This window comes from Coregonus lavaretus (assembly GCF_964263955.1).
Source record: "Coregonus lavaretus genome assembly, chromosome: 11".
NCBI lineage: Eukaryota > Metazoa > Chordata > Actinopteri > Salmoniformes > Salmonidae > Coregonus > Coregonus lavaretus.
This window is the reverse complement of record NC_139998.1, coordinates 48,066,399-48,088,417: the sequence shown is the minus strand read 5'-3', so window position 1 is coordinate 48,088,417 and position 22,019 is coordinate 48,066,399. Positions and strand designations below refer to the sequence as shown.

The 22,019-nt window shown below is 42.9% G+C and overlaps 2 protein-coding genes across 3 annotated transcripts in view; both read right to left on the bottom strand.

The window, feature by feature from the left end:
• Positions 1–2,792, bottom strand: part of LOC311137315 (dual specificity protein phosphatase CDC14AB-like) — a 47,448-nt gene extending 44,656 nt beyond the window's left edge. The window contains exons 1-3 of the mRNA XM_084171751.1: positions 2,363–2,792; positions 1,790–1,880; positions 1,282–1,357 (exon numbers count right to left, since the gene is read on the bottom strand). Of these exons, the coding sequence (XP_084027877.1) occupies positions 1,282–1,357; positions 1,790–1,880; positions 2,363–2,459 (264 nt within the window). The 5' untranslated portion in view covers positions 2,460–2,792. The remainder of the gene's footprint in view (positions 1–1,281; positions 1,358–1,789; positions 1,881–2,362) is intronic.
• A 5,301-nt stretch (positions 2,793–8,093) lies between these two features.
• Positions 8,094–21,862, bottom strand: LOC311137784 (RNA 3'-terminal phosphate cyclase-like). 2 transcript variants are annotated; one of them, XR_014613980.1, is made up of 12 exons: positions 21,419–21,862; positions 21,204–21,304; positions 20,524–20,667; positions 19,751–19,874; positions 19,432–19,490; positions 19,200–19,341; positions 11,158–11,279; positions 10,163–10,221; positions 9,614–9,708; positions 9,227–9,331; positions 8,948–9,109; positions 8,094–8,160 (listed from the first exon to the last, which is right to left on the bottom strand). XR_014613980.1 is itself a non-coding variant. In XM_084172368.1 (11 exons), the coding sequence occupies exons 1-11, from the start codon at positions 21,461–21,463 to the stop codon at positions 9,011–9,013; spliced, it is 1,095 nt and encodes a 364-aa protein (XP_084028494.1). In that variant the 5' UTR covers positions 21,464–21,859; the 3' UTR covers positions 8,225–9,010. The 2 variants fall into 2 exon arrangements, 1 of the variants encoding a protein (XP_084028494.1); XM_084172368.1 differs by lacking the exon at positions 8,094–8,160 and having other exon boundaries at positions 8,225–9,109; positions 21,419–21,859.
• Positions 21,863–22,019: the final 157 nt, after the last annotated feature.

Sequence of the window (22,019 nt, the reverse complement as noted above, 5' to 3'; positions counted from 1 at the left end):
TTACTGTTTGATTGAATGTTAGAAATGGGCAAAATGAGTTACCTAAGCCACTTAGTGTGGGGTATGATCGTCGGTGCCAGGTGTGCCTGTTCCAGTATCTCAGAAACGGCCGGCCTTCTGGGCTTTTCACACACTACAGGGTCTAGGGTTTACCGAGAATGGTGCGACAAATAAAAAACATCCAGTCAGCGGCAGTCCTGTGAGCGAAAACAGCTTGTTGATGAGAGGGCGAAGGTGAATGGCAAGAATCGTGCAAGCTAACAGGCGGGCCACAAACAGCCAAATAACGGCGCAGGTCAACAGTGGTGTGCAGAACAGCATATCGGAACGAAACAGTACTTGTCACAGATGGGCTATTGCAGCAGATGACCACACCAGGTTCCACTCCTATCAGCTAAAAACATCCAATGGGCACACGATCACCAATACTGGACAATTAAGGAGTAGAAAATGATCGCCTGGTCCGACGAATTCCGGTTCCTGTTCCGTCATGCTGAAGACAGAGTCAGGATTTGGCGTAAGCTGCATGAGTCTATGGGCCCATCCTATCTGGTACAGCCTAGTGGCAGTGGTGTAATGGTGTGGGGAATGTTTTCCTGCCACACGTTAGGTCCCTTTATACCAATTGAACAACGTTTCCATGCCCTGAAGAATTCAGGCTGTTCTGGAGGCAAAGGGGAGTCCGACATGGTACTAGATGGGTGTACCTAATAAACTGGCCACTGAGTGTATATTGTAGCCTACACTACGAGCTGTAGCAGATTGTGGTGTTGTGTCAACCCACACAGATTATCCTGGCATCTCCAATGACTCTCTGTGTCCGAGGGAAAGTGCCAACGCAGCTTTGGGACAGGTGAGTCAGTGGCTAAAAACAGAAAGCCAATTACTTTGCCAAAGCCTTGATTTTACATGGTCAGAGGACTTTTGTTTTGTCCATTCATTCCATACCTACCCTTCTAGTTTCACAATGGTTTTACAATGAGATGCACTGCCAAAGATGCTCACATACTATAGCTAAAGGCCTCTCTGTATTTAGTATTGTCCTTGCAAGTAGCTAAACTCTAGCCGAGGGGGCAGTGTGTGGGTTTTGTAATTATCTAAAAACTAACCCCATAAACTACAATACTGTATGTGTTGGCATGTTTTCAAATGCCACAGTCCTTGCGGTTGTTGTCAATGAGGGTGTGCGAGGTAGAACTACACTAATTGGTTTTGTTGTCACAGATGCATAACATACATTCTTACTGAGGAAAGGCATGAACAGAGAGGCACATGACTTACCTTCAGCTTTTTGTTGAGTTTACAGCTGTATCTGTACAGCATGGCTAGGTTGAGGGGTCCAAAATCCGCATAGAAGCTGAAATATAATTAACATTTAACTGGACTGGTTAAAACATATTTCCATTCTACATAGAAATGCCTAATATAGAGATGACTTAGCTATCCTAATTCAGGAATGAACCCCATCTGTCATATTTCTTATCAATGAAATTTGTGTATTGAACCACCATTTTGTTTGTTTTACTTTCCTTTTCACAAGTTCAACAGGGAGGGTTAATCAAACGCTTGCATTATGTAAACCATTGGTCAACCCCAAGCCGAGTGGAACACAATGGCTTTATTAATCTGAATTGGAAAACGTTCAATTAAAAGCTGTTACATAATTGCATGAAAGCTCTTCAGCAGCCCCAGCAACACTTGTTGGCGCGGTCCAGTGGAGCGTAGCTAAAGAAATGCACTGAAGCGAATGGAAGTGCGAAGAGATACTGAGGGGGAAAACAAAACTTACTTTTCATAGATAAATTCGTCATCCGTGCAGAAGTAGTGCGTGTTTGCAGTGCTTTTTGGTTTGCTTCTTAGGGTAGCAAAATATAATCGATCTAAAAAATAAATAAATAAAAAGGATACATACATGTATGAACAGCAAACCTTCAGGGGCCATAAAAACAGTCATCACACCACAGATAGAACAATTAGGTTTAGTTATTTAAAATAATCTGTCATCACACTTTACAAAGGAAGACTGCGTTGGCAACATTGTTTACTCGTGCGATTGTATCACTCGCTTTCCGCGAGCTGTGATTACAAAGTATCTGATTTGCCGTACAAAACTACATTCATTCAAAATGTCAGTTTATCTCAAAATAGCAGATTAATTCGCTATCTTAGTTTACTTTGAAAATAAGAAAATATAAGTTATCAAGTTAGCCAGTAGCCATAGTTAGTTGTTCTCGAACCAATTCGTATCAATAACAGACAGCTTAGACTGGCTCGCGAGGTGCAAAATAAGAAGGCTAACTAGCCAGGTTGGCGATAACTAATTAGCAGAAAGTTCACACACAGCTAACAAATGTTAACTTACCTTTTATTAATTCACACGCTCCTATCAATTCTATGTCGTCTGCCATTTTAAACAAAGTTGAAAGGATAGGAGAATGTTTAAGGCTTTCGAGAGTCATCGACACACAGACAAGTTGCCAAGACCGACTAAACTGGTAAAAAGCTAACTAGATAATGATATTAGACAACATTTAAAAACGTAGAGTAGCTAATGAAGTTAGTTGGATAGAAGCTATCCTAGTAGCTAGCGGTTTGCTAGCAGCCACGCACTTTGCTCTGCTCTTTCTAGGCTAAAATAATAAATTAGACGTAATTTGCAAATTCCAATTCAAAATCCATGACAAAGAAAAGTAAAGCTCTGCAGCAGAAAATATTTGCGTGTCTCTTCGTTTCATTCAGCGCTGAGGAAAATATCCATGCATTACAAATAGCAGACGTCCTCTTGACTTATTTCCGACCCAGACACCGCACAAATCTTTTCCCTGAATCCCTGCCATGATTGCGGATAGTCATTCGACTACAAGCACACATCTTAAAGGGACATGATCACATGGTAACCAGAAACCCTATCACCACACAAAGGCACGTTGCCAGGGCATGGTCTCCCTCAACCAATCAGCGATCAAAAACATTGTCTAAAATCGACAATGGAGGGAAGGACCCAGTAAAGACAGTAGAATAAAAACGTATATGGGTGAACACTGAGGCCTATGTCAGTAACACACTTTGATTATGCCTGTTCAGCATGGCCCAGTGGATTATTTACAAAAGTTATAGGATGCAGGAAAAAACATCATGACATGCTATAAACCCACCAGAACTATAGATGTAAATAAATATATAGCTTGAGATGAGCAACTGAAACGTCAGTTAATATTTTAGCAACCTTAGCCAAACGCCTACTTAGCGACCGCATAAAGAATTTCAGACCTCTTGGAGTAATGGCTAAGATCTTGGTTGCTGGAACTTGGATCATGGAGTCGGGGCGATTCCCTGAATTTCGCTTCACTGGTGTCAGAAGTGGGATGGTGCTTATTTTATCTGATAAACTCAATACAATATACAACCAAACTTGATCTCAGCTTAATCTCATCCTCAACGTGTAATTTATCTTTATTTCCAAACATAAGTACTGCCCCTAAAGTACACTGTGACACCAGAATCAGGTATCATCATATAATTAGCGTAGGAATTAGAATACTAATAATAGTATAGTAATAATAATGACTATTATTACTTAATTTTTTTGTGCAAGACATTTTATAGATAAAACAATAGGTAGCATATTGTTTTAAAACCTGTGCATGTTTTTCTCCACTGACAAAACAAAAGCTGATTCAAAGGGGGGTGTGGCAGATTTCAAAACTCTTCTGCGTTTTCAAATCTGAGAGTAAATAGAGCCGAACATATTAATAAAAGTCCCCTTGTCCTTGAGAGATTTACGCGGTTATCAAAATGTCACACCAGGTTAAGCCTCCATTTTACTGTGATGTCTTACATGGTCCTGAACCTCCCTATTTGTAAAATGTATACCGATGTTGCCCTAAAAATAAATACTTTACCCAAGAGTAAAATTATATTTCCCATTGACGGATGGTGTTTTTTCAGATCCCCTAACAATACTGTGTGCAGGTCCATCTGAACCCTGATATTATGACATAACAACCATTCATGGACCCGACTCCAAAAGCGAGCCACCGATGGACAGTACCAGAAAATATGTTCTATTGATTGTGTTTCCTTGTGGCAGAGTCTGCACAAGGCTGACTGTTCAATGCCCCATAAACTGAGCATTCTTTTTGTAGCAAGTATTTTATATAATAGCTTAAATTGAAATTAATGGATTGATGTGTCAATTGTTGTTTTACAGTGACTTCGGAAAGTATTCAGACCCCTTGACTTTTTCCATATTTTGTTATGCTACAGCCATAATCTAAAATGTATTAAATAAATACAAATCCTAAGCAATCTACACACAATATCTCCCGAGTGGCGCAGTGGTCTAAGGCACTGCAGTGCTAGCTGTGCCACTAGAGATCCTGGTTCGAATCCAGGCTCTGTTGTAGCCGGCCGCGACCGGGCCGGCAGGGATGTAGAGCAGGGTTCGATTCCCACGGGGGCCAGTATGAAATAAATAATAAAATAAAAAGTAAATAATAATAACGACCCTAGGCACACAGCCAAGACAACGCAGGAGTAGCTTCAGGACAAGTCTCTGAATGTCCTTGAGTGGCCCAGCCAGAGCCCGGACTTGAAACCGATCGAACATCTCTGGAGAGACCTGAAAATAGCTGTGCAGCAACGCTTTGCTTTGTCATAATGGGGTATTGTATGTAGATTGATGAGGGGGAAAAAAAACAATTTAATCAATTTTAGAATAAGGCTGTAACCTAACAAAATGTGGAAAAAGTCAAGGGGTCTGAATACTTTGCGAAGGCACTATGTCACTTAATAGTAATTTAATAGGATCTATATGGGTATCATTCCCTGTGCCAGTATTTATGTGGGTCACCCTCAATGAGAGGGAGTAAAGCAACCCCTTGTTATTGCCATCATGCACAGTTTGGGGCTAAGTTAGAGGCTACACTGAACTTATGCCTCTGGAGCTGCTCTTGAGTCAAAGTCCCCTAAATTGACAAATATTATCCAGAACTTGACCAGGACAAACTCTAGCCTTTCAAGGTAGGCTTTCTTAAAGGGATGGTTCACTAAAACTATACATGTATCTAATTTTTACTTATTACCTAGGCTTGTATCAACCCTATGAGCATACTCAGGTTTATTTGGTAAGCACAAAATCATATACATTTGTATTTTAGTGAACCGTCCTTTAAAGATGGAATCCACAGTAGGGGAAACAGCGTCAGTGGCCGCCCCACTGCTGTTTTTGTTTTGTTGACGAAGCAGAGCTGAGGCGTGTCACGCATATATATTTTTTGCTGTTCTATAGCGTGGCCAGAAAAAAATTGTTCATTGTTTACATTAACTCCTTTGTTTTAATATCACAAATGGACGTGGCAGTTTCACCATCTGTGATAGCATGCCATTTATGATAGTAGCTGTTTCATTCAATCACAGGATTGCAATAAAGACTGTGCCTGTTTTCACCTCACAGAAAATGTCCCATAATACGGTTATTACCAATCAATAAGTGGATCTTAGAAGAGATACCACAAAACAAACTATAATACACATTGATCCTAATAAAGGTTGATGCCTCTGGCAGCAGTTAGGGAGAGAATGTGGTTTTCCACGGATCCAGCTCACCTGCTATGAGAGAGATCCAGACCCGCTGCGAGGCTGATGCTGCGGCTGCAGGCTGGCTCCAGTCACTGTGCTCCTGGGCCCTCCAGGACGCAACGTCTGACATGACTTCATTGGTGTGCAACAAAACGGGAGGTTTGGGGGCCACCCTGGACCTTGGCGACAACTCTGTGGATCACTGTGCCCCTTCCAACCCCAGAATATAAAGGAGTCGATGTTTACCAAACGATAGAAAAAGGGGCTTTGTGAGTGCTGTACCCCTGAGCGTCCCAGAGGAACACAAAGCTAAGGACGGTGGGATCAGGTAACCATCTCAGGTTACTGCAATGTGATCGGCCCTCACATGGGGCTCCTGTTACACAGCAGCCAAGGTGTGAATTTCAAGCTTCCTTGAGTTCCCTCTCCGATTTATCAACCACTAATGTGTAATTTCCTCTCTGTAGATAGATATCGATCTGCCCTATAAATGCTGCTCATTTGTCATCTAATTGCTGTGCTGTGTATTACAGTATTTTACACACACCACATGCATTGACGAGTTGTTCGTATTTGGGGTCATGTCAATCGGGCACACGTTGAGACGACCTGATACTCTCCACATCTGACATCATGGAAAAGAAGGACAAGCAAACCTGTACTTGTAAAGCAGTGGACGGCTCATAATAATGGCTGGGACAGTTAAAGTGCCACCAACCTCCTGTACAGTGCAGGTAAGCCAACAAGGAAAGCAATTTCAGACAAGGGAATGTTTGGACGTGCATAGTTTCCTCTAATCTGTTTATTCTAAAGAACCACCAGACAATAGGCGTATTACACCAAGGAAGTTGTCTTGACAGGGAGTTTGTGTGTTTTGCTAACTTTAAAACAGTGAAGTGATGCAATTTCCCCAACCTCTCAGTGTTGGGCAGTTGAAATAGCACTGGTGTTGAAACATAGGCTTTTATGGCTCTGCCAATTCTCCCAGTAAATATTTTCACTTCAGAAGCGTGTTGACAATAATACCTTACGCAACCATTGTTAGGGCAGTTCAGAAAGGTTAAGCAAGGGTTGACGAGGAACAACATACAAGCGTGTATATTAGACAAATACAGGTTACAGTATATTGTTTACATTTTACATTTTCAGGCCTGTTCTTTCATGTCATCCTACACTATGAACCTGATAATATTGACTATATTGTTTGTTTATCTTGCTTTATCTGCAGTGAAAATGCCACAACGGCCCTAAAGTCATGTGGTGTTGACATACTGTATCTATCAGCACCACCACAAGTTTGAGAACGCACAGAGATTACATTGTAGGCCTACTGTACTGTAGCAAACAAATCTTTCTCATTCACATACTTTCAAGTCCTACATCAGCTCTCTAAACAGTCTAAGGTTTGGTACCTTTTATTGTCTTAGAACAGACTGAAACAGGATGGGTGGAGAAAGAGGAAGAACGATGAAAAGATGGAAGGAAACAGGGCGAAATGATAACTGATAAGCCTAAGATTACACAATATCCCCTGCCGTGAGTACATAGCCAGGACCTGGTGTCCAGTCCCTGAAATAGACACAGCAGCCTATAGTTTATATAGTGCCACTATTCTGGGTGTAGTAGTACGGTTTTATTTATGAGAATTTGTAGTTTTCTGTTCTATGGATGTACTGTAAATCGGTATACAATTCATTGACCGAGCTCCCAATAAAAACTATATTATTTTCAATTTAAAACGATAGGGTAAAATTAGGGAGTTTTTGACTTTATCAGCAACACATGTAGATTACTGTTATGAATAACTGGAGATTGAATAAAGCTCAGTGGTCACAACAACATCCCCAATGAGATCTGTCTCCATTGTCCCTGCATCTGGTGGTGAGTCAAGAGGACTGGAATAGGCCACAAAAATAGCTAACCAACAAGCCTTGCAGTAAAACCCTTAAGCCCTCACATTCACCACTTACTTTCATAACCACTCAACGAGCAAAGCTAAAACACACCGTAGTTGACCTTCACATTATATTTTCATTACTTGGAGAGCTTATTGAAAAAGTTGTCAAGTAGACGCAGACGGGAGGAAAAAAGTCAGCATTGCTGAGAGAAGTTACATAAGGTTTTCCACAGGTCTACACTTCACTCCTGAAGACTTCAAGTTCAGGTTTTATTGTCACATGCACAAATACAGTGAAATGCTTAAGGTGTCTGCCTGCATGCTTTCCAGTCAGACAAACCTGCAGCTATTTCTTCTAGTGATCTGGAATAAGATCACTATGCACTTCAACATTTGTAGTGGCAAAAAGCAAAGGTTCTTGCTGGTGAATCATTAGGTGGCAAGGATAACATGACCATGCTATCATGCTGGGTCAGCTAGATAGTTATTAGCATCAGACAGGCAACTCCATGCTATGTCTATGTACTCTTTAGCACATCTAAGACTTCTGGAACGTGTCATTGATTGGAATTAAATTGTCTCCTGTACTAAAATATTTGTTTGAATCACAACCATGATATGTAAAAGATATGGATTTACTTTTTTAATGCTATGAGTGATGACAGACATCCAGCTACACATTTCTGGGGAAGAGAAGATACATTAATTAATCCATGATCTGTCAGAAATCCTTTACTCAAGATCATCTCTTGTTCAGAGAAGGAAAAATAAGGTATTTTATTCATATTTTCTCAAAAAAATGTGGAACACAATCTCCAAATGGTCTTTTAAACCTTAACTGACTAATACAGTAGCCAACAACTCTGCAGTCTAATCTGCATTACCTGAGAGTGACAAACAATGCAACAACAAAAAATAAAAGTGAAATAATTGACTTATAGGAAAACTCCACCCAAAAACAATATATTGGTATTTGTTTCATTAGTCCATTGGTGCCATAGTCCCTACATTTAGCTTGTCAGCAATCAAGTTCAAGATATATATATATATATATATATATATCTTCCAAAATAGAGAAATCCTCCCCGTACGATGCATAACGGCACTACAATGATCAACTAGGGACAGAGAACATGAACAATGTTTTTTTGCCATAAAAGCCTGTATGCACTGAGGCGCTTCAACAGACTACTGAAACGTACACCCCTTCTACGCAGAAATCTAATGTTTTTATTATAACAGTGTAAGGCATTAATACCCTGAGTTATACAAGCTACGAGGGTAAATGACAGTTAATGCAATAGGGGGGAAAGGACAACGATGACGAAACTGTCATGTGGCTGTGCGTTTGTAAACCAATAATTCATTTGCTTGAATATCGCGCCACAAGGGCCATAATAAATCATAATATAAATAGAAGCAGCATCCGACCGTTCAGTGACATCACAATAGTGTCTCCAGTGCCTCTACCTCTATCCACGGCTGCAGGTGGAGACTTCAACATAAAAGGGGCGGTTAGACACGTGGGCGTGGCTAGAAATGAGGGTTGGTGACGCCCACTCCTTGGCACTCGATGATGTAGGTGTCATTGCTGGCATTCTCGTCATCTGCCTTGGTCACTGTAAACTTAGCCTGGGAATAAGGAAAGAATTTGATCTAAAAAAGTTGACTTTATAAAACCATGGATTGAGTATACTAATTTTCCCATGGAGTCTTTGGAAATCAATTAAACTGTGTTTTTGGACCCACCTGGGTGAGCTGCTCTGCCACATGGATGGCAGTCTTCGTGTGTAGGGTGACTGGGCCAGTGCGGATTCTGGAGGTGCCGTTGGCCAAGGCCATGAAGAGGATGAGCTGCCAGAGAGAGATAGAGGGAGATAGAGGGAGAAGAAGAGTTCACCAGCTGACTACAAACAGAGGAAGTCCAAGTGGCTGCTGTGAGATGGAGAGTGAGGCAAGGACAGGTGTGGTGTCAAGCACCTATTCTTAACTTGAATTTGGAAGTACACGTTACTTACAATGATCCTAGATTACTTACAGGAGGACACCTAAGCTTGCTTTGTGAAATACCCCTGTGTGTGTGTGTGTGTGTGTGTGTGTGTGTGTGTGTGTGTGTGTGTGTGTGTCATTACTAACCTGGTCCTGCAGAAACTCGTCCACACAGCCGTTGTGCCTTATATTCCTGAGCAGCATCTCTGCAGCCTCGAAGCCCACTTTGTCTGGGTACACACCTGAGGCATTGGGGGACCAGTATTAGACAGCCAATCCTCTCAGCATTTGTCGTCAACTTTTTAATTATTTTATATCTGGGCCCGTATTTGTAGTGTCTAAGAGCAGAAGCGCTGATCTAGGATCAGGTCTCCCTAGAATAAGAGTCTTATACGATTCTGATCGAAAAGGCTAAACTGATCCCAGATCAGCAGATCTCTTACTCTAAGAAGCTTTGAGAATACTGGCCCAGAGGTTATCGGTGTGCGAGGGGGTGCCAGAGAGTCACAGGGGAGGTGCAAACCAGGTCATTGGATAGAGTTCGGTTTGATATTTAAATAATTCAGATGCATACACTCACCATCCAAGCGTATATACAGTTTCACATCATAACATAGACATGGTCGGCATTCTTTGTAGAATGTTGCCCACTAGTGGTACATATTGGTCTGTACACAAGAACAGTGGATTTCTCACCTTTCTTGCCAAGAGCTGACCCCGCAAATATACAGCCTGTGGAAGACTCTGCGATGATTCTGGGGAGAATCGAGACACCATATCAAAAATGTGGTAGAGGTGGATAGCATTTAAGATGACAGACTCAACAGAACTGCCATGGGTACAGTAGCCTTCTCTATTGTCCATCCACCACACTAGGGACACAAAACATTACGCAAGCCATCAGTCTACCTATGAATGATGTTCAATTACACCAAATATCCTCTACTAGTGCAACTGTCTTGACAAGAATCTTCACAGAAAACATTACCATTGATTGTGATTGATACAGGTTTACTGAGGTCATACAGCTATCGATATCTTTTGACAGTGTTTACAGTTTTATCTGGTGTCCCTCTAATTCTCCCATCTCTCTCTCCCCTCCCGGAGTTCCCGAACCCTTGGACTATCTGGCCTGATGACTCCTGGCTGTCCCCAGTCCACCTGGTTGTGCTTCTGATCCAGTTTCTAAGGCGATGGAAAACCTGACCTGTTCACCAGAGGTGCTACCTTGTCCCGGACCTACTGTTTCGCCCATCCCTCTCCCTACCCCACCTGCTGTCTCGACCTCAATGCTCGGCTATGAAAAGCAAACTGACATTTATGCCCGAGGTGCTTACCTGTTGCACCCTCTACAACCAGTGATTCTTATTTGACCCTGCTGGTCATCTATGAACGTTTGAACTTCTTGAAGAACGATCTGGCCTTAATGGCCATGTACTCTTATAATCTCCACCTGGCACAGCGAGAAGAGGACTGGCCACCCATCAGAGCCTGGTTCCTCTAGGTTTCTTCCTAGCCTACGTTTTTCCTAGCCACTGTGCTTCTACATTTGCATTGCTTGCTGTTTGGAGTTTTAGGCTGGGTTTCTGTATAAGCACTTTGTGACATCTGCTGGTTTAAAAAGGGCTTTATAAATACATTTGATTGATTGAGTGGTAATGCAATGGTTAATGTCATGTAAATAAGCTCACATGATGCCGTTGCCACTTCCACAGGCCATGTCCTTCTCCTGCAGTGTTTGGATGTTGATGTAAAGGTCCTTTATCTCTCGCCTGATAACTCTTGTTGCTGTCGTTGCCATGTCCTTGGCGAGCTGGAAGAAAATTAGTATTTGAGCTCACTCAAATCTGATCTCAGAATCTACTTCATTTTTTCATGTGCATTTAAGTCCAGAGGGGTAGCAGATGGACAGGTGAAGAAAACTGCTCCATCACATGGATTTCACCTGTTCAGAAACATCTACAGTGGGGGAAAAAAGTATTTAGTCAGCCACCAATTGTGCAAGTTCTCCCACTTAAAAAGATGAGAGGCCTGTAATTTCCATCATAGGTACACGTCAACTATGACAGACAAATTGAGAAAAAAAAATCCAGAAAATCACATTGTAGGATTTTTAATGAATTTATTTGCAAATTATGGTGGAAAATAAGTATTTGGTCACCTACAAACAAGCAAGATTTCTGGCTCTCACAGACCTGTAACTTCTTCTTTAAGAGGCTCCTCTGTCCTCCACTCGTTACCTGTATTAATGGCACCTGTTTGAACTTGTTATCAGTATAAAAGACACCTGTCCACAACCTCAAACAGTCACACTCCAAACTCCACTATGGCCAAGACCAAAGAGCTGTCAAAGGACACCAGAAACAAAATTGTAGACCTGCACCAGGCTGGGAAGACTGAATCTGCAATAGGTAAGCAGCTTGGTTTGAAGAAATCAACTGTGGGAGCAATTATTAGGAAATGGAAGACATACAAGACCACTGATAATCTCCCTCGATCTGGGGCTCCACGCAAGATCTCACCCCGTGGGGTCAAAATGATCACAAGAACGGTGAGCAAAAATCCCAAAACCACACAGGGGGACCTAGTGAATGACCTGCAGAGAGCTGGGACCAAAGTAACAAAGCCTACCATCAGTAACACACTACGCCGCCAGGGACTCAAATCCTGCAGTGCCAGACGTGTCCCCCTGCTTAAGCCAGTACATGTCCAGGCCCGTCTGAAGTTTGCTAGAGTGCATTTGGATGATCCAGAAGAGGATTGGGAGAATGTGATATGGTCAGATGAAACCAAAATATAACTTTTTGGTAAAAACTCAACTCGTCGTGTTTGAAGGACAAAGAATGCTGAGTTGCATCCAAAGAACACCATACCTACTGTGAAGCATGGGGGTGGAAACATCATGCTTTGCGGCTGTTTTTCTGCAAAGGGACCAGGACGACTGATCCGTGTAAAGGAAAGAATGAATGGGGCCATGTATCGTGAGATTTTGAGTGAAAACCTCCTTCCATCAGCAAGGGCATTGAATATTAAACGTGGCTGGGTCTTTCAGCATGACAATGATCCCAAACACACCGCCCGGCAACGAAGGAGTGGCTTCGTAAGAAGCATTTCAAGGTCCTGGAGTGGCCTAGCCAGTCTCCAGATCTCAACCCCATAGAAAATCTTTGGGAGGGAGTTGAAAGTCTGTGTTGCCCAGCGACAGCCCCAAAACATCACTGCTCTAGAGGAGATCTGCATGGAGGAATGGGCCAAAATACCAGCAACAGTGTGTGAAAACCTTGTGAAGACTTACAGAAAACGTTTGACCTGTGTCATTGCCAACAAAGGGTATATAACAAAGTATTGAGAAACTTTTGTTATTGACCAAATACTTATTTTCCACCATAATTTGCAAATAAATTCATTAAAAATCCTACAATGTGATTTTCTGGATTTTTTTTCTCAATTTGTCTGTCATAGTTGACGTGTACCTATGATGAAAATTACAGGCCTCTCTCATCTTTTTAAGTGGGAGAACTTGCACAATTGGTGGCTGACTAAATACTTTTTTTCCCCCACTGTAAGTCGGTTGTTTGTAAGTACACAAGTGGAATAAGGACCAATCCCTATTTCTCTGGTGTAATTATGAAAACCACAACTAATTCCAAATTAAAAATGTTATTTTATTTGTCACATGCACTGAATACAACAGGTGTAGACTTTACTGTGAAATGTTTACTTACGAGCCCTTTCCCAACAAAGTAAGAAAAGATTATACAAGGAGTACTCGTACGGAGTCAATGTGCTGGGGTACAAGGTAGTTGAGGTAATATGTACATGTAGGTAGGGCTAAAAGTAATTACTACAGTACTACATTAAAAGACATGCTCCGGTACCTTGGTGACTACCACCCGCTTTTGGCTGGATGTGTCAATGTGTAGTTCATACATGCATAACATCTTACCTCAATTAGCCACAAAATAACTAGTTTGAAAGCAACGTTTTTCTTGAAGCCGCGCCATTACCCTACATTTCCTCCCATGTGGGCCTGCCCCCTAGCAATTTGAGTTCTAGCCAATGAGCTTCAGCCCCTCGCATTTGAGTGACAGCTAGCAAAAAGGCCTGCCCAGTGTTATCCAATGAGGTTGCAGGGCGGGCCCAACGGCTCAGTGGACACAGCAGTGAGAGAGCAATGACGTGGTGCACATACAGCTGCGGAAAAAATTAAGAGACCACTGAAAAATTATCAGTTTCTCTGGTTTTACTATTTATAGGTATGTGTTTGGGTAAAAATGACTTTTTTGTTTTATTCTATAATCTACTGACAACATTTCTCCCAAATTCCAAATAAAAATATTGTCATTTAGAGCATTTATTTGCTGGTCAAAATAACAAAAAAGATGCAGTGTTGTCAGACCTCGAATAATGCAAAGAAAATAAGTTCACGTTAATTTTTAAACACAATAGTAATATTTTAACATTGGCATGCTCTCCACCAGTCTTTCACATTGATGTTGGGTAAATTTGTGCCACTCCTGGCGCAAAAATTCAAGCAGCTCGGCTTTGTTTGATGGCTTGTGAACATCCATCTTCCTCTTGATCACATTCCAGAAGTTTTCAATGGGGTTCAGGTCTGGAGATTGGGCTGGCCATGACAGGGTCTTGATCTGGTGGTCCTCCATCCACACCTTGATTGACCTGGCTGTGTGGCATGGCGCATTGTCCTGCTGGAAAAACCAATCCTCAGAGTTGGGGAACAATGTCAGAGCAAAAGGAAGCAAGTTTTCTTCCAGGACAACCTTGTACGTGGCTTGATTCATGCGTCCTTCACAAAGACAAATCTGCCCGATTCCAGCCTCGCTGAAGCACCCCCAGATCATCACCGATCCTCCACCAAATTTTACAGTGGGTGCGAGACACTGTGGCTTGTAGGCCTCTCCAGGTCTTCGTCTAACCATTAGACGCCCAGGTGTTGGGCAAAGCTGAAAATTGGACTCATCAGAGAAGATTACCTTACTCCAGTCCTATACGGTCCAATCCTTATGGCCTTTTGCAAACCTCAGCCTGGCTCTTCTTTGCTTCTCATTGATGAAGGGCTTTTTTCTAGCTTTGCACGACTTCAGCCCTGCCCCTAGGAGCCTGTTTCGAACCGTCCTCGCCGTGCACTTCACCCCAGCTGCCGTTTGCCATTCTTTTTGTAGGTCACTTGATGTCATCCTATGGTTGTTGAGTGACATTCGAATGAGTTGGCGGTCATCCCGGTCAGTAGAGTCGTTTTCGCCCTCTGCCGGTCTGTAGCTTTGTTGTCCCCAATGTCTGCTGCTTGACCTTGTTCTTATGAACCGCCATCTTTGAAATTTTAAGGATGGAAGCAACCTGACGCTCACTGTATCCCTCTGCCAGTAAAGCCAGAATTGACCCCTTATTTTCCTCACTCAAAACGTTCCTTTTCAACTCTTTTGGCATGGTCAATAGTTATTTTTTTATTAATATTACTTTTGAGATTCTATTAGCACTGTTTTTGCCATCCAGCTGGTCCTATTGCAAGAGGATAGTGATGACCACAGCAGTGGTTTTTATACTTTTCCTCGTTAAATAAGATTTGGTTCATGTGATCACCTAATCAGTACCTAATTCAGTAGAATGAGGTGTGCCTGTGTTGGAATTCAACAGACACTGGAATAGAATGGCTGTCATACATGTAGAGATGCTGATTTAAGAATGTGCAGTGGTCTCTTAATTTTTTCTGTATATCACAAAATACGCAATTTTCGGGGACCACTTTTGGATCGTGATTGCTACTTTTAGAACTACTGGCTAAAAAGTATACAAAAGTACCGGAGAACATCTTTCACACACAGGTACAGTGCCTATAGAAAGCCTACGGCCGTTGAACCACATTTTGTTGCGTTACAAAGTAGGATAAAAATTAATTTAATTGCAATTTTTTGTTAACGATCTACACATTGTAATCTGTAATGTCAAAGTGGAAGACACTTGTAAAACATTTTATAACGATTAATGAAAAATAGAATACTAATATACCTTGATTAGATAGGTATTCACCCCCTTGAGTCCATACATGTTGGAAACACCTTTGGCAGCGATTACAGCTTTTTTTTCTTCCTGACGATAGCTCACCGCTCTTCGTACTTGGCGACTTCAACCTCCTGACGTCTGCCTTAGATTCATTTCTTTCCAACTCTCTTTCCCCTCCTTGCCTGTTTTGACCTCACCCTTTTCCAATCCCCTCCAACTCACAAGGCTGGCAATACACTTGAACTCATCTTTACTAGAGGCTGTTTACCTACTAATCTCACGGCTACCCCCCTACAGGTCTCTGATTACTACTTCGCTTCCGTTTCTGTCTCCCTTTCCTTTCAACGCTACACCCCAACCCAACTCCGTACTCCGTTCTGCCACCTCTGGTCTCGTCAGCTTCCGCTCAGTGCAGTCCAAGCTCTTCACCTGGCACCCAAATGCTGGAAGCAGCTCCCCCATGAAGCTAAGACAGCAGAGTCCCTGCCCATCTTCCAAAAGCACCTGAAACCCTACCGATCATGCACCATCGCAATCGTCACTCTCCCACTACACTCTCCTCTTCTATCCTATCATCTCTCCCTTCTGTTAAATCCTTCTTCCTCCCGATTCTGCCTCTTCGACCCTACACTCCTCTCTTATCCTATGACTCGCACGGTCCCCTTTCCTCCCAGCCGGCTTGGCCCTCCCACTACGTGGTTGAGTGACTCATTGCGACCTTACAGAACAGGGTTGTGGGCAGCTGAGCGAAAATGGAGGAAAACTAAACTTCCGGAGGACCCATCATCCTGTCACTCCCTCCTCTCAACCTTTTCTTCCTCTGTATCCACTGCTAAAGCCACTTTCTATCACAAAATGTCAAGCTTCTGCCTCTAACCCTAGGAAACTATTTTCCACCTTCTCCTCCCTCTTTAATCCTTCACCCCCCCCCCCCCCCCCCCCCCCCCCGACAACTTTGTCAACCACAATGAAAAGAAGGTTGACGACATCCGCTACTCATTCACTCAGCCTATTGAGTACACTGGTCCCACTAATACAGAACTACCCTACGCTTTGACCTCTTTCTCCCCTTTCTCTCCAGATGGAATCCTGTGACTAGTGAGGTCTGGCTGCCCGACAACCTGCCCGCTTGATCCCCTCCCCTCCTCCAGACCATCTCTGGAGACCTCCTCCCATTCCTCACTTCCCTCATCAAGTCACCCCTCTGACTTCAAAAATGGCCGGAGTCGCTCTCCTCCTCAAGAAACTAACACTCAACTCATCTGACGTCAAAAACTACAGACCTGTATACCTTCTTTTTAAAAATCTTTCCAAAGCACTTGAGCGTGCTGTCTATGATCAACTCTCTGATAACCAGTCAGGCTTCAAGACTGGTCACTCAACCGAGACTATTCTTCTCTGTGTCACGGAGGCTCTCCGCAATGCCAAAGCTGACTCTCTCTCCTCTGTTCTCAACCTCCTAGATCTATCCGCTGCCTTCGACACCGTGAACCATCAGATCCTCCTCTTCACCCTCTCAGGGCTGGGCGTCTCAGGCTCTGCACACTCTTGGATTGCATCCTACCTGTCAGGCCGCTCTTACCAGGTGACGTGGAGAGGATCTGTGTCTGCACCACATACTCTCACTACTGGTGTCCCCAGGGCTCAGTTCTAGGCCCTTGCCACTTCTCTCTATACACCAAGTCACTCGGCTCTGTCATATTCTCACATGGTCTCTCCTATCATTGCTTTGCGGATGACACAACTACTTTTCTCCTATCCCCTTTCTGACACCCAGGTGGCGACACGCATCTCTGCGTGCCTGGCAGAAATCTCTGCTTGGATGTCGACCCACCACCTCAAGCTCAACAAGACAGAGCTGCTCTTACTCCCGGGGAAGGCCTGCCCACTCAAAGATCTCTCCACCACGGTTGACAACTCCACAGTGTCGCCCTCCCAGAGTGCAAAGAACCTTTACGTGACCCTGGACAACACTGTCGTTCTCTGCAAACATCAAAGCAGTGACACGCTCCTGCAAGTTAATTCTCTACAACACCTGTAGAGTATGACCCTACCTCACACAGGAAGCAGCGCAGGTCCTAATCCAGGCACTTGTCATCTCCCGTCTGGACTACTGCAACTCGCTGTTGGCTGGGCTCCCCTCTTATGCCGTCAAACCGCTGCAACTTATCCAGAATGTTGCAGCCCACCAGGTTTTCAACCTTCCCAAGTTTTCGCATGTCACCCCGCTCCGCCGCACACTCCACTGGCATCCAGTCGAAGCTTGCATCCACTACAAGACCATGGTGCTTGCATACGGAGCAGCAAGAGGAACTGCGCCTCCCTACCTCCAGGCTATGCTCAAACACTACACCCCAACCCAACTCCGTACTGCCACCTCTGGTCTCTTGGCAGCTCCCGCTCAGTCCAGTCCAAGCTCTTCTCCTGGCACCCCCCCAAAAAATTTTTGGGGAATACAATAAAACAACTTTCCTGAATCAGCCCTTGCACTTCACCATTTTCAAGTCTTGCCATAGATTTTCAAGCAGATTTAAGTGAAAACTAACTTGGCCACTCAGGAACATTCACTGTCTTCTTGGTAAGCAACTCCAGTGTAGATTTGGATTTATGTTTTAGGTTATTGTCCTGCTGAAAGGTGAATTCCTTTCCCAGTGTCTGGTGTAAAGCAGACTGAAGCAGGTTTTCTAGGATTTTGCCTGTGCTTAGCTCAGGGTTTCACAAACTCGGTCCTCAGGACCCCAAAGGGTGCACATTTTGGTTTTTGCCCTAGCACCACAGCTGATTCAAACAATCAACTAATCATCAAGCATTTAAAATATAAATCAGCTGTGCAGTGTTGGGAGAAAAAACTAAAACAAAAAAAACATGTACCCCTTGGGGTGCTGAGGACCGAGTATGGGAAACGCTGGCTTATCTCCATCCCGTTTCTAAACATCCTGAAAAACTCCCCAGTCTTTGCCTATGTCAAGCATACCTATACCATGATGCAGCCACCACCATGCCTGAAAATAAGGAGGCAGTTACTGAGTGATGTGGGATTTGACCCAAAACATACGGCATTGCATTTAGGCCAAAAAGTACATTCCTTTGCCGTGTTTTTTCTTCTTCTCAGTATTATTCTGTATATTTGTATTCTTCTTTTCACTCTGTCATTCAGGTCATTATCCATCCTCAGTTTTCTCCCATCATAGCCATTTAACTCTGTAGCTGTTTTAAAATCCCCAATGGCCTCATGGTGACATCCCTAAGTAGTTTCCTTCCTGTCCTGTAGCTCAGTTAAGGACGACTGCATCTTTGATGAGTCTGGGTGGTTTAATATATCATCCACAGCATCATTTTGTATTTATTAGGGATGAGAGAGAGTGAGTCCACAGAGTGAGTCCATATAACTTATGTGATTTGTTAAGCCAAATTTGACTTCTGAACTAATTCAGGCTTGCCTAAACAAAGGGTGAATACTTAAGCAACGACTATATTTTAGTTATTTAATTTGTCAAAACGTGTAGAATTATCTTTTCACTTTTACATTGAGTATTTTGTGTAGATCAATTACAAAAAAGTACAATTAAATCTACTTAAATCCCACTTTGTAATGCAACAAGATGTGAAAAAGGTTCAAGCTGGTGTGGACCTTCTATAGGCACTGTATAACAGTAACTTAAAGTAAAATGGATAGGCAACTATAACCCAAAGTCATTGCTTGTTATGGTACCTTATAGGGTAAAACCCCAGCAACAAAGGACCTGCCATATATCTTGGAGATGGTTCCTCGTTCGGTCATGTTGACAGGGCTCAGCTCGCTCACTGGGCTTACCTTCGCCACCACCTCACCTCCACCTTTGGGGTAGTAGCCCCTATTCAAGACAAGAACATGTATTGTCATATTTTGGGGTACAGACAGTATTTTCACACCAACATTAATCTAACAGGGGGACGATACTAACCTCATTCTCAAGTCACAGTTGAAATGTACACCAAACTTCTCCACAATGGGCTTGAATACCTAGAGGAAAATGTCAAACTTACTTTAGAGTACATCTAATGGCATTTAGCAACACAAAGAAACATTAACTTAAAAATAATAGGATGGCAAATAAGAGGATGTTTAGTGACAGTCATAAACCAAGCAGTCCATCTTCAGGCATATCTATAGACAGGGCATTTAAGAATTTGAGAGAACTAAAATACCTGATTTCCCAGGAACACAACACCCACATTACAACCACTGGTACCTCTCCCAACACAGGTTAGGGTTAGCCATACCTTGATGGTGTAGTCAATCTGCGGGGCCATGTCTGCGTTGGTGCCCCCTTTCAGACAGAGCTCAGAGGGGCCGTCAGCGTACAGGGCACAGGGTAGAGAGACCTGCAGTAGCAGCCCCACACTTCTGGAACAGAGCGACATAGAAGTACACGATAAATAGGGAAGGGAAAAGGGATAACTAGTCAGTTGTACAACTCAATGCATTCAACCGAAATGGGTCTTCTGCATTAAACCCAACCCCTCTGAATCAAAGAGGTGCGGGGGGCTGCCTAAAATAGACATCATCGGTGCCCGGGGAGCAGTTGTTGTTGGGGGTTAACTGCCTTGCTCAAGGGCAGAACGGCAGATTTTTCCACCTTGCCGGCTCGGGGGATTCAAACCGGCGACCTTTTGGTTACTGGCCCAACGCCCTTAAACGCTAGGCTACCTGCCGCCCCAGGAGACATACTCCCAAATGTAAATATCCCCCATCGTTATACACAAAATGGATTTCCATGTAAAAATTGACACTGAAGTATATTGTATCTTCTGAGGCAAAATGTCTTTCCTTCTATTTTGTGAAATTGTCAAACTCTACAAATACTTTTAGATATTGTTTTGGGTAATGTTTATATGGGTATCAAGTATCATGTCAGGTTTTTAACAAGTGTGTTTGGATAGCCATCCACAGCTCTGTCTTTCTTGTCTGAGATTAGGAACCAGAAACTGTCTGTCCCATACTCCCATTGAATGTGCCGTCAGGGATAACGGTGGTGCAGCCTAACAAGACTTACCCTGCCGTTTGTGGGTCTGCGGTGTGATTCCCAGCTTTTATTTTCCCAGGGGTGAGTGTGACTTCTGTGGATCCCACTGAGCCTCCCTCAAGATTTCCACAACAAATGTCCCTCACCAACTCCAACCCTGACAGATGCTGTGGTCTAGTAGTGAAAAGGGGAAGGGGGGGTAGGGGTTAACAATGAAAGGAAAAATACTTCACTATTTCACTTGAATAATGACAAAATGTTGGCTATGATATTATCTGCGCTGAATAACACAAGGCTATGAGGGAAAAGTTTTGTAGTTCAGTTGTTGATAGCGATAAGTCAACAGCCATGTGCTTGCCCATTACCAACAAAGGATCACATGAAAAATGTAGCTATGAGGGTAGGCATCTGCCATTAAATATTAAACAAAACAGACAAGTTACAGACCATGGGCTGTAAAACAGTTATCGATTGTCAGAGATTAAAGTTGACGCTCGTTCTGCTTGGAAAAGAAAGGTCCTTTAAACCAACTTTGCTTTGTTTTCTGATTCACTAAACTTCTGTCTGGGGACGCCGGGGATTGCCCCAGGGCTATAGACTGCAACTGGAATGAAGCTTTATTTTATTAGTAGGATGACATGTGGCTTTTGTTGTGATCTAGCTAGCTACATACTCAATAATATCAAGACATAGAGTTATGAAATTAATACCTTAATCCTGGTGTACTTCTACCTGCGCGAATTTTGTTTATTCTGATGGATGCGCCGTTGATGCAACTCAGTGCGGCAGATACTCTCAAAATTTGCCCGCCCTGAAAGAGGGCAAAACATAATATACACAGTAAAGACATATTCTAAGTTCAATGTCAAGTCATGTTGATAAAATATGTAGTAGAAAGTGTATTTTAATCGTGTGAAATACTCACACCCTCCATTATACTTCCGTCCATTTCCACCATTGCTGCGGCCATTTTTGAAACAAGAAGAAAAATATTTATGCTTTTCAATTACTTCCCCACTATAAGAAATTGATGATGTCTGTCTTTAAAGATGTGAAAACACGCAAATGTGGATGGTCTGCTCTGAAGTAGTTTTTTACAGCGCTTGTTGTAGCAGACACTCCGCCGGCGTCTGGGACAGCAACTCCAATTGAGAACTTCCCCCAACCGTCACTGCGCAGTGCGGTAGTTATCAATGAAAGCAATTTCTTATTACTTCGAGAGAAAAAAAAATTAAATCCCACAACGACACGAAAAAACGGGTTGTATTTTAACTGCGATGTTAACGTGTTATTCACATTTTTCCATGAAATGTCGCTCAGCATTAAAGCTGCTACTCTTGATTATGTTGATTGTTTGCACATGCGCAATTGTGATCAGCAAGCAACCAAATGACTCACCCCCTCCCCGTTCAAATTTGGAAGAGTAGTGGGAAAGGCCTAGAAAAAAAACTACTAACAAAATCATATAATAATTATGAGAAATCATAACAATAAACTAATGCATAGGCATTAAATCGGTGGTTCAC

Bases quoted from the DNA above. Each gene is read 5' to 3' on its own strand.
- LOC311137784 (XM_084172368.1), bottom strand. From the start codon at position 21,463: ATGGCCGCAGCAATGGTGGAAATGGACGGAAGTATAATGGAGGGT. The intron at 19,875-20,523 runs GTAAGTCTTGTT...GCTCTGTTCCAG, and splicing joins GCAGACCCACAAACGGCAGG to AAGTGTGGGGCTGCTACTGC. The intron at 10,222-11,157 runs GTGAGCTTATTT...GATTCTCCCCAG, and splicing joins GGAAGTGGCAACGGCATCAT to AATCATCGCAGAGTCTTCCA.